We start from the raw sequence: 11,546 nt of genomic DNA on the forward strand, positions 1-11,546 counted from the left end.
CTGTCAACCTTATAACGGATATTTCTGTAGATTAACAAGACTTTGTCCGTAATATTTACGGACACTTCTGTTAATCCTAATACGGACAATTCCGTATTTTAACAGTCCTTAGTATGTACTATTTACAGACACTTCCGTTAATCCCAATATCTTTTTTTTTAAATCTTGGGATAAAAAATATATATATATCCTAATACTAAATAAATAACAATCATTACACTTTCAAGCAAACTGAATAAAGCACAATATATAGAAATTGAACAAAATGTATACCATTTTTTCCATACAAGTGCATTTATTTCCTTTTTGCTAATGTATAAAGTGCATTTAATGATGAAATGAAAAAACTGAACTTTTCTCCCACTGCTGTTGCACCCTACTGGCTCACCTGTCAGTGAGGAAGGAGGAGCCCCCTCCAGGAGGATGTAGCGACTCCGTCCTACACCTCCCACTCAACATTCCCCGCTGACAGGCACTGCCCCAACCTGTAGGAGAACATGCAGTGACAAATATCACCCTCCCAACTTCCCTCCCCCCGAACATGGGGATTTGAACCCAAAGAATCTGTGGTGGTGGGCAATAATTTTACCCCTCGCTACCTGAGTGCCATACAAATGTTTTTTTTTTAAGACATTTCCATACAATTGTAAAACCCTAACATGAACATACATTCAAGTATGTAAAATAACAGCAACAATAACCTTTTTCTTAACACCATGATGTTAGAGGTCGGGCTGTGTGTACATGTGCGCCTCAAGATCAAATTAGTAGTTATAAATTCCTCCCAATGTTTGCCACTGCTGTTGCACCCTACTGGCTCACCTGTCAGTGAGGAAGGAGGAGCCCCCTCCAAGAGGATGTAGCAACTCCGTCCTACACCTCCCACTCAACATTCCCCGCTGACAGGCGCTGCCCCAACCTGTAGGAGAACATGCAGTGACAAATTAAAAAAAAGTAAACTTTTTTTTTTTTTAAGTGTGTGTGTGTTGGTATGTTTAGTCCAAAAGTCCAGTCCAAAAAGTTCGGTTTTGAGCTTTGAGGAAAGCTCACATGTGCCAGTCAAATTCCTTCAGCTCAGTCACGAGCTTCGACAGTTTTGGAGGAATGTGATGCTGTTTCTTCCCCTTCATCTCAGCCTTGGACCCTCGGTCAGGATTCATTCCAAAGAAAACTCTAAGGAAACAGAAATATGTTTAGCTGCACATGCAACTAAATGAATGAAACTGAACTAAAGAGTAACATGCAGACAAAGCTGAGATACTACTTGTAGTGTGGCTCTACAGGAGTGGAGCCGTCTAAAATAGCATACATTTGTTTTCTCCACCATGCCCGTGTGTGTGTTTCCATCTACAGCTAATGTTGCAAAATACTACTACTACAATAACACTTTGCTCCTGTAAGCTGAGCAACTCAGACAACGTGCTGTTAAAGTCTGCTCATCACCAACATACTATACTGGAAATCTCAGCATAACCCGTGCACCTGTGACTTGTGTGGATATACTGTACGTGCAATGAACGATCTCAGGGCACCGTTAACTCAGTGCATGAGTAGCACAGCTAGTAGTAGTCGCTAGTAGTCACGAGTGCTGAAAGAAGTTGTGACGATTGATAACAAACTTTTAATCTGAAATGTATGTCTAAAATTAATGAACAATGAGTAATGGTCTATTTTGTGACAAAAAAATATATAATTTACATGAGCCGTCAAAAATGGCCGGCGAGTCTGTTGTAAACAGTGCTGTCCGGGAAGATTGTTTCAATGACAGTGGGACCTCTTTCTGGTCCCTCTGAACCCGTTCTGGATCACCACTCCTCGGTGGTGGTAATAGGTTTGCATTTGAGAATACAAACATTATGCACCTTTACAATATGAATTAACAAAACTATTATTTTGTGCTGACAAACTAGGCTATATAGTGTATTTAGTGACTTTTCCTGTCATAATCACCACTGTGACATAGCCTACAGCAGCCTACTGTAGCAGCCTCTATATTTTATATGTAAAATGTCTTGGTATTTGCTACATTTATCGTGGAGTTGTGTGTTTGTTAAACATACATATACAATTTAGAGGTGACAGTGTGCGGTGTTATAGTTTGTTAAATGCACAGGTGAACATTTGACAGGAGGAGTTACTAAATCCACAATGGTTTTGGTTATTGGCTACATACTATAGGTGGATCATGTTTGTTTGTATTCTCATAATGCAGACCAATTCACATAATCACGATAGGCGAGTTGTGATCCAGTGCACAAAGACGGAGGTACAGATTTCATTGCAGCAGCTTTACAGGCAACCAAGGTAAAGAGGGTTGATTTATTTGCATCGATTATGATTGTACACAGTCTATATACATTTTAGTCACAAAATAGATAACATAGTTGCTCAATTTTGATTTCACACATACAACCACTGCATTAAAACTGCATCTAAATTTGCTACTTTCAATATCGCAGTCTACTTGTCAGATTTCAGTCAATCTTAAGTGTGACACAACCACTAAGCTCATCTGCAACAAGAGCACAGGCGTCAAACGTTGAGTGGAGTGGTAACTGTGACACTCGGTGCAAATGTACACGTTACACAACAAGTATTAACATTGGGGCATGAATCCTGGTATGGATTTTGTTATATTAGTCACAAAAGCAGCTCACATAGAATAGCCTAAATGTGTGTCTTTGGTTAAAGAGATAGCTCAGAGATAGTTGTTAGGAATATTGTACATGTTTTCCCAATCACCCAGTGTCAGAGCCTAATAAATGCCAAATGCCTTAGGACAGACCTTTTCTATGTACTTGGTGTAGTCTGAAGTTATATGAAAGAGCATGGGCCTTCAACAGGAAGCTGCAAAATGTGCTGCCTGTGTTATAGGAACATTTATTAAGTATTGAGGGTTTAAGTGATTATATGTTTGATAATACACATTAACATGAAACAAACAATAGAAAAGATCATGTGTAAGCAAACAAACTTTACACAACACTGGTGATAGTGCTGTCAAACAGGTCTATGAACTCTATGAAAAAGTTGAATCTGCAATACAATTTTAGGCAGTATTTGGGTCCCTGGTTCATCTCTCTCAGCTAAGGGGTCCTTGGACTGAACAACATTGAAGACCCCTGTCAAAGAGCAATGAATATCTTGGCTCGATTGTAGAGTGTCAATGGGATCAAAACATATAATATATATTATATTTAATAATCATGATCCCATAAGCATCCTGGAATTGAGCACAACTATGCTAGTAATCTAAGGGACGATGAGTGGATACCTTTTTACATGCTTTGTCTGGTGGGAAGCCCTCAGTCTCAGAATTTGAATACCCCAGCTTATACATTTCAAAACAATGAGCTGCTTACCTTTGCATGAATTCCAGGGTAAGAGACATCTCCTTTGGATATTCAATGTTGCAGACATAAAACAAGCAGAAAGCATAGCTCAGGGCCACAATGGGGGAGGTGATGTGGTCATTCACAACTTCCTGATCAACAGCAATCTGGAATAGATGGTCACCTTAAACATAGATCACAAAAACAATATGTATTAGTAATTAAAAAAAATAATAACGTACACACGTGCCAAATCTTCCATACTCAGCCCAAACACAGGTTATGGTAAGAACAAGCAACAAATACTTTGAAAAGGTATTCTGCATTTAGTTTGTCAGACTTTACATACAAGTGTACTTAAATTTAAAGATTTTGGCCCTAATCAACATAGTTCTGAGCACCATTTACAAAACAAAATCAACCAACTCTATACCTTTTCATCACAACAAATCGTCTCATCAGTAAACCTAAGAACAAATGGAGAACATATCTCCAAGCTTGCTGGGATGCAAAAATGATTCAACTACAAACCTCTGATTAGGATGCATGGGGTACAGGGGAGGCTGAGTTCAGCATCTGCGGAGTACTGTTTTCGAAAAATAAAACAACAAAGATACACATATGAATGTGTTGATTTTATGTTTCCAATGTACGCAAACACACAGTCAGGCAGGCAAATAGACCATCTGCCAGCGTCTGTATCAGAGGCAACCATAGACAATAATGTTAATAGTAGTTATAAAAAAATATTGTTTACACAAACATAATCGATTAATGTTAGGATCAGAATCCTTTTCGGTCAGGGGGGGAAAGTCTGTCCTTACAAGACCTTGTTCTATTAGGGGACAGCATTTGGTCCTCCAAGACAGAGGAGCTCTGCCGGGATGGAAGTGTATAATTATATGAGGGATTTTCTCCTGGTCGGGAAAATAAATCAAGGATTTTACTGATTTCCTTTTATCTTCGTTTCCAGGAGAGATGGTTTACCAATTTCGATATTATCAGCAGCGCAAAGTGGGGTTTAAAATCCATAAAATGTACCTCATTTTTGCAGAAAAGGTGATCAGGGTTTTCCTTGAAGTATCTCACAATGCCACAGATCAGCTGTACTGGACCTTCACCCATCTTCATCCCTTTGGTGTCAAGGAAGTTGTTGATGCCCGGTTCTTTTTTGGAAAGCTCCTGTGCCAGCTTGTTTTGTAACGAAAAGCCAAGGAGTCTAGATGCATGATCAAACAGGTGAGCAGCTTCAAAAAGAAATGGCCACTCTTCCTTTAGGACCTTTACATTGGTTCCGTCGTTGATGGTTTCACGCTGGATGGGATATGTTTCAGCCATCAGTTTTCGAAACAGATGACTCCTAAAGATATGAGGCAACAGTTAATCAAACTAATAAATTCAATCAATAATAAAACAAATGATCAATATAAATACAGATAAATCAATTTCGGGTGAAAATAGCTGATATACAAGCGCACAACGAGTCCCATTGTGAACTTGTAGATCAGTTATTTTTTGTTAGTTATACAAAACCAATTTGAATTGATATACCAAAAATAAATCAAACTCAAATATTAGCCTCTCAATTACTCAATCAAAAAGTAATCCATACATACACAAGAACATAATGGATGGTTGGAGCCCTACCTGAGGATCATGGGTTTTGAAGGCACTTTTCAATTCATTTCGTTTTGACAGCAGTTCTGCTCTACTCTCAGTTCCCTTTACAGCAACATCCCACTCCACACATCCATAACGATCGGAATTTCTTGACTTTTTCTTCCGCTGAACTTCACCCTCTCCACCCTCTGCTCGCCTCTTTCCTGGGGTTGATGTTCTCTTAATATTTTCAACTCTGTTTTCTAGCTGGGTAAAGAGAGGACCACAACCATCTTTTGCAAACGGCATATTTCCAAAGGGCTCTGTCTGTTTGAAAGACAGAGGATATTGTCCTACAATGTTCTTGGCGATTTCCATCAGCTTGGATCTACCAGGTCTTCCAGGGTGTTTATGGAGGTAATCATCAACAATGATCCGAACCATCTGTAGTCTTTCTTTCGACTTTACCCATTTCTTTTCACCCAACACATCCATGAGCTTTGAGGGCATTTTGTGCCATGGTATGGAATATGGCTCACAGGATGGGGAGTGGGCAGATGGGGTATGGGCAGGTGGTGCTTCAGGTGGTGTTGGGGACAGATCATCACTCTGTGGCAGAGGTGTAGATGTAGGGCCAGGGCCAGGGCTTCTGAACTGTGGTGCAGCTTGTGAATCTATGGATGACATACCCCATAAATTAACCACATCACCAATGCTACTAATTAATTAATACACTGGTTTTCAATGTCCGTTGGAGACCACCAGGGGTACAAATGGACCCTTAAGGGTCTGTGAATTTGTACAGACAGTATACAGGGTTGGGCAATATATTGATATATCATATGAGATTATTGAATAGGATTTTGGGTATCATATTGTGATACCTGTTGTGTTTTCCTGATTTTAAAGAATGAACTGAACTTACCCAACTGTTAACATTACATAGTCATAAATACATAATGGTGATATTTGATTTTGTCGGTGTTGTCCACCCCTCAGTACTGTGCAGATTAGGGTTACAAATAAAAAAACTTACCTCCTTGGAAAGCCTTAACGAGTCTTCTGCACTGAATGAGTGGCAGAGTGTCCTGAATGTCCGGGGCATCCACAAGGATCAGGTCATCTTCACATTGAACTCCTAATTCCACCAGTCTAGCCATGAGTGCATCCATCTTATCACTACTGAGCGATGGTATGGCTTTCTTAACCACATCTTTCACAAGCTCCATGTTGGCATGTGTTTAAGAGGAATGAGCAACCTCGCACCTCTCTGGTAAGAAGAAAGTGGATAATAATCATTAAGTTTGTCCAGATTTTGGCAGCTGTATTGACCGCAGTGTTTGGGGGGAAAACACTGTGCCAATGGAAGCTAACGGGAAGCTAACGTTAGCCCGCGTCCTTTTGCAATACTACTTTTAATCCAGATGTAACCACAACATAACACACACACCTTCAAATGTCAACGAAGCCTATCGAATATATATTAGTCGATATGATACTATTATAGCTGTATTGACCGCAGTGTTTGGGCGGAAAACACTGTACCAATGGAAGCTAACGGGAAGCTAACGTTAGCCCGCGGCCTTTTGCAATACTACTTTTAATCCAAATGTAACCACAACATAACACACACACACCTTCAAATGTCAACGAAGCCTATCGAATATATATTAGTCGATATGATACTATTATAGCTGTATTGACCGCAGTGTTTGGGGGGAAAACACTGTACCAATGGAAGCTAACGGGAAGCTAACGTTAGCCCGCGGCCTTTTGCAATACTACTTTTAATCCAAATGTAACCACAACATAACACACACACCTTCAAATGTCAACGAAGCCTATCGAATATATATTAGTCGATATGATACTATTATAGCTGTATTGACCGCAGTGTTTGGGGGGAAAACATTGTGCCAATGGAAGCTAACATTAGCCCGCTGCCTTTTACAATACTACTTTTAATCCAAATGTAACCACAACATAACACACACACCTTCAAATGTCAACAAAGCCTATCGAATATATATTAGTCGATATGATATTATTATAGCTGTATTGACCGCGGTGTTTGGGGGGAAAACACTGTGCCAATGGAAGCTAACGTTAGCCAGGTTGGAAAGATACTAATAAAACAACAACACACAAACCTGCGAAAATAAACTAACCATAAATACAAACTTTACCTATCAATTCAATGAACTGGCCAACTTTTGCACGGGGGGATACTGCTTAAGGACTATATTCTAACTGGGGCCAGTTAGAAGAGAGTTACCTGCCAGACGTACACGTAATAAAACAAATATTTAACATTAACACAAATGTTATGTTTACCATAAATGTCCTTTTTGATTAAGAAATGAGGTTCCATTCCCAAATTAAACACAATGAACCAACCTACCGAGCAGACTTTCAGGTTCACTTTCAGTGCGGGATTCCTGTAATGGCGGCCACAGATATTTTTTACCGTGCAAAAGCACCCACAATGCAATGCGCAACCAGTGTTGCCAGATTCTGTGAGGGACACAAACAAGCCACAAGGTCTAGAGAAAATAAGCCCAAAAGAAGTGAAGTGGGCCACAAGAGCACTTTAAACCTATACAGCAACTATTAGAAAATAGCAGATCACAACGTGCCGCGACGCGACGCGTTGTGAGCTTGTAGACCTGCTATTTTCAAATAAAATCTTGGGGGAAACTTATAATAAGCAGACCTGGCAACGCTGTTTTCAACGGCAAAAGTAATGTAAAAGTCGATTACAGTACTTAAACAGTAAAATTTTACACCACATTGGCCATCATTTTACGGATTTTTCTTAGAGTGTACATTACCTGCCCAGGGTGCCAGAAGTGATCCGTTTGAAGGTTTTAACTTATTTTGAGTTTAAGTTTAGGACAAACGGCCACTACATAGATAATAAAGTAACTTAACAAATGCCATGATTATTATTACCAGCTCTAGTATGCAAATTAAAAATACAACTTTAAAAAAACATATTGTGACTTTATTCTAACTAAATTATGCCTTTGTTTGCAAATTCCCCAAAAATACAGATACAGCTATGCAGCATGCGTTTTGACTGTACGAATAATTTTGAACATGAGCAGATATCTTTGCTGAAAAATATAAGCTATTAAAGACCAGAGGTTGATACATGGATTAATATTGATTAATGTATGCACATTTAAAAAGGTTACTTCCCCAAATGAAACACACAAAAGAGGAGTAAGTCCCGCCTGCGTTCTGACTCAGCAGGCTTAACATTAATGAGGAAAAAGTTGATCGCAGGAGAATAAATATGTGAGAGCACAAAGCCTGTAAACTTTACTGCATGATAGTAAATTATATGTATTACATTGTATCCCGGTACCTCAAGTTGTGGTTTCCTGACATAAAGACATCTTCTCACATATTTACTTTTTAATTGATATCTCATTAGCAGCATTGATAACAACAAAACAATGAAAATAATCATTAGACCAAGGCATTTTATTATTTTGTATTTAGTTTATAGGAGTTACAAGACAAGTGCATACAAGTGCATGTGTGTGTGTGTGTGTGTGTGTGTGTGTGTGTGTGTGTGTGTTTGTGTGCGCGCGCGCGTGTGTGTGTGTGTGTGTGTGTGTTTGAGGGATTAGACAAAAATTATAATTAAAATGATATGAGTAACAATATAATAGTCATGTATCCTGTGGGGGGCGGGGGGCATGTAAAGTAGCATGACCTTAACCCTCCTGTTCTTTTGGGTCAAATCTGACTGATTTACTACTTTCATCAATCATAACTTTTTTATTTTACATTCGATTGCATTAAGGCTTTTGTTCCCAGCCTTAAGTGACCGCCATAAAGAAAAGCAATTAGTAACCATCCGGATCAGATCGAACACACACACAAACACCCACACCCACACACACGCACGCACGCACGCGCGCGCGCACGCACACACACACACACACACACACACACACACACACACACACACAGAACAATTTGACACATTTCCGCTCTTATGTGCCCATCCCCCACAAGGATCACACCTGGCACACCAATACATGTTCAGTGTCTGTTCTTTGTATGTATGTATTTTTCATTTATACCAGTAGTCTGATACAATATTTACTGTTTGAAAGGCTGTTAAATGAAATTTGGTGATGATTAATGTTTTTTGTGTTAATGTAATAGCAGTTGAAACAGGACCGGTCAAATTTGACCGCGAACACCAAAGTAAGGGGGGAAAACGAAGACAATAGGAGGGTTAAAGAAGTAGAAAGGGGTGGTGGCTGGAATCGGTTTGAGGATTATGAATTAAATGTATCAATGAATGGGTTCCAGATTGCATCAATATCAGTGGTTTGTTTTTTTATGCCGGCAGATAATTTTTCCAATGAATCCATAAGCAGGTTTTTCCAAATTGTGATATTGCTTTTGTGCCGTGATTTCCAATTCATGAGGATAGTTTGTTTTGCAATGATTAGGGCTATGGACAGAATTCTACTTGATGTAATGTTGATGTTCACATTGGAAATGTCTCCTAGTAAACAAATGGATGGAAAAAGGGGGATGTGGCAGTCCAGCAAAAGAGAGAGGTTGTCAGTGATGTTATGCCAGAATTGCTTAACTGGTGTGCATTCCCATGTGGCATGCATGTAGGTGTCTGTGGTGTTAAGTGAGCAATGAAGACATATGTCAGAATCTGCAAAACCCATTTTAAACATCCTTTCCCCTGTGTACAATACAATACAGCTTTATTTATATAGCACTTTAAACCTCCAGACCAAAGTGCTGTACAGGCAAATAAATAAAACAAAACATATAAAAAGTAGCACAGCTCAGCTCACACACCATAAAACAAGTACAAGTAAAAACAATAGACAATTTAAAAGCAATAAAAGCAACGCTCTAAAAGATGTTAATACGCTAAGGCAGTGGTTCTCAACCTGTGGTACGCGTACCACTGGTGGTACGCCAGCTCCCGCTGGTGGTACGTGGAGGAATCTGACATATACAAAATATTTAAAAAAAATGTATTTAAAAAAATAATATATATTTTTTTTTTTTTATTTAAAGGTGGGGTAGGTAATTTTGGAGAAACCAGCTCGAGTGCGCTAGAATTTGAAAATACACAACCGGAAAAAATCTGCCACTTCCTTACAGAGCCCCTCCTCCAACACACATGAACGCGCACATGACCAATGAGGGCACGAGATAAGTTTGTGCACAGATGGAAGGCTGCAGGTAGGCCATCCAGTTATTTTAGCCGGGAAGCTAAAATGATTGGTCGTGCTTTTTACACCGCCACGGCTTCCACAGATGACATTTTTTTATGGATTTTTTTTCAAAGCACTTAAGATTTTCATTGCTATCGGGATGTTAAGAGCATTCCATGGAATATAACAACAAGTTTATCTCGAGCCGGTTTCTCAAACTTACCTACCCCACCTTTAACCTTTACACATAACACAGACATATAAAATACAGGAAACAGTAAATACCAAAAGCAGTCACTACATTGTGCACATTTGGGAAATAAGGTACTTATTACTGCAACAGCAGCTGATGGTTGGACAATATGTTAACAGTAGGCACTAACCTCGGACAACTTCAATTTAAAACAGGCTATAGGGACAAGTGCCATCAGTTTGAGGCTTGATTGAATAACATTAATTAAAAAATAAATCATACTATCAAAATACTACAACGAATGAAAATAAGCTTGAGATAATTGAAACTGTTGTTCAGATTAGTTCTAGTAGGCTATTGTTGTTTTTAGATATAGAAACGAAAATATATATTTTTATTTATTTCTGACGTTGCTAATTACGACCTTACTACCCGCGAACGATTAGCGAACGTTGCAAGCAAGCTAAAGTATGAAGAAAGCTGAGTGATGTTAAAAACGTGGCTCAAAACGGGACGTATTCGGAAGAGAGGTACAGAGGAGAATATTACCAGCGAAAGTGAACAAGTGAATGAGGAGGAGGATAGTCATCAACCGAGCATAAGCGCAGGCTCCGCCAGCAACGCAAAAGTGATATGCACAGTCACAACGCTGTGATGGAGGAGAGAAGTGACTCAGGAAGAAGGCATTCGCTCAAAGGATGGAGAGAAGGCTGTTACCGAGGTCAAACGCTGAAAAAGCACACACTTGTCCTTAATTGTTTGTTTTTTTTTTATCTTTTTTTTTACTTTGCCACCACAGAAATGGCAATAGCAAACATCAGCAGACTGACGATGAGCTATTAGCCCTTAGGCTCATTTGCTCCTGGAGGCTTCATTATTATTGTGGAACTGAATTCCCAATAGGACATTTTCTGTTACAATGTGGGTTGTTGCAGGAGGCCTACATTCACACTTTGATATAGGTCCAGGAAATGACATGTGTGTACAGTTGACATTTGTTGTGTGAGAATAAGTTATTATTTTGTTCTTTATATTGTCACTTGTGGTGTGTGAGTGAGTGTGAGAGAGAGAGAGCACAATAAATAATGTTATTATGAATAACTTTGCATAGACTGTATTTTAACATTGGTCATATGGTGGTACTTGGAGAGCCAACTATTTTCTCAGGTGGTACTTGGTGTAAAAAGGTTGAGAACCACTGCGCTAAGGAGAAGA

At 39.2% G+C, this 11,546-nt stretch overlaps 1 protein-coding gene across 1 annotated transcript; it reads right to left on the reverse strand.

The window, feature by feature from the left end:
* Positions 1-270: 270 nt before the first annotated feature.
* Positions 271-7,490, reverse strand: LOC307029321 (uncharacterized protein). The gene is made up of 6 exons (XM_079665186.1): positions 5,968-7,490; positions 4,980-5,605; positions 4,374-4,692; positions 3,864-3,918; positions 3,363-3,516; positions 271-1,173 (listed from the first exon to the last, which is right to left on the reverse strand). Exons 2-6 carry the CDS (start codon positions 4,988-4,990, stop codon positions 1,047-1,049), a joined length of 666 nt encoding a protein of 221 aa, XP_079521312.1. The 5' UTR covers positions 4,991-5,605; positions 5,968-7,490; the 3' UTR covers positions 271-1,046.
* Between the last annotated feature and the right edge of the window lie 4,056 nt (positions 7,491-11,546).

This window comes from Notothenia rossii, assembly GCF_949606895.1.
Source record: "Notothenia rossii genome assembly, chromosome: 2".
Classification (NCBI taxonomy): Eukaryota; Metazoa; Chordata; class Actinopteri; order Perciformes; family Nototheniidae; genus Notothenia; species Notothenia rossii.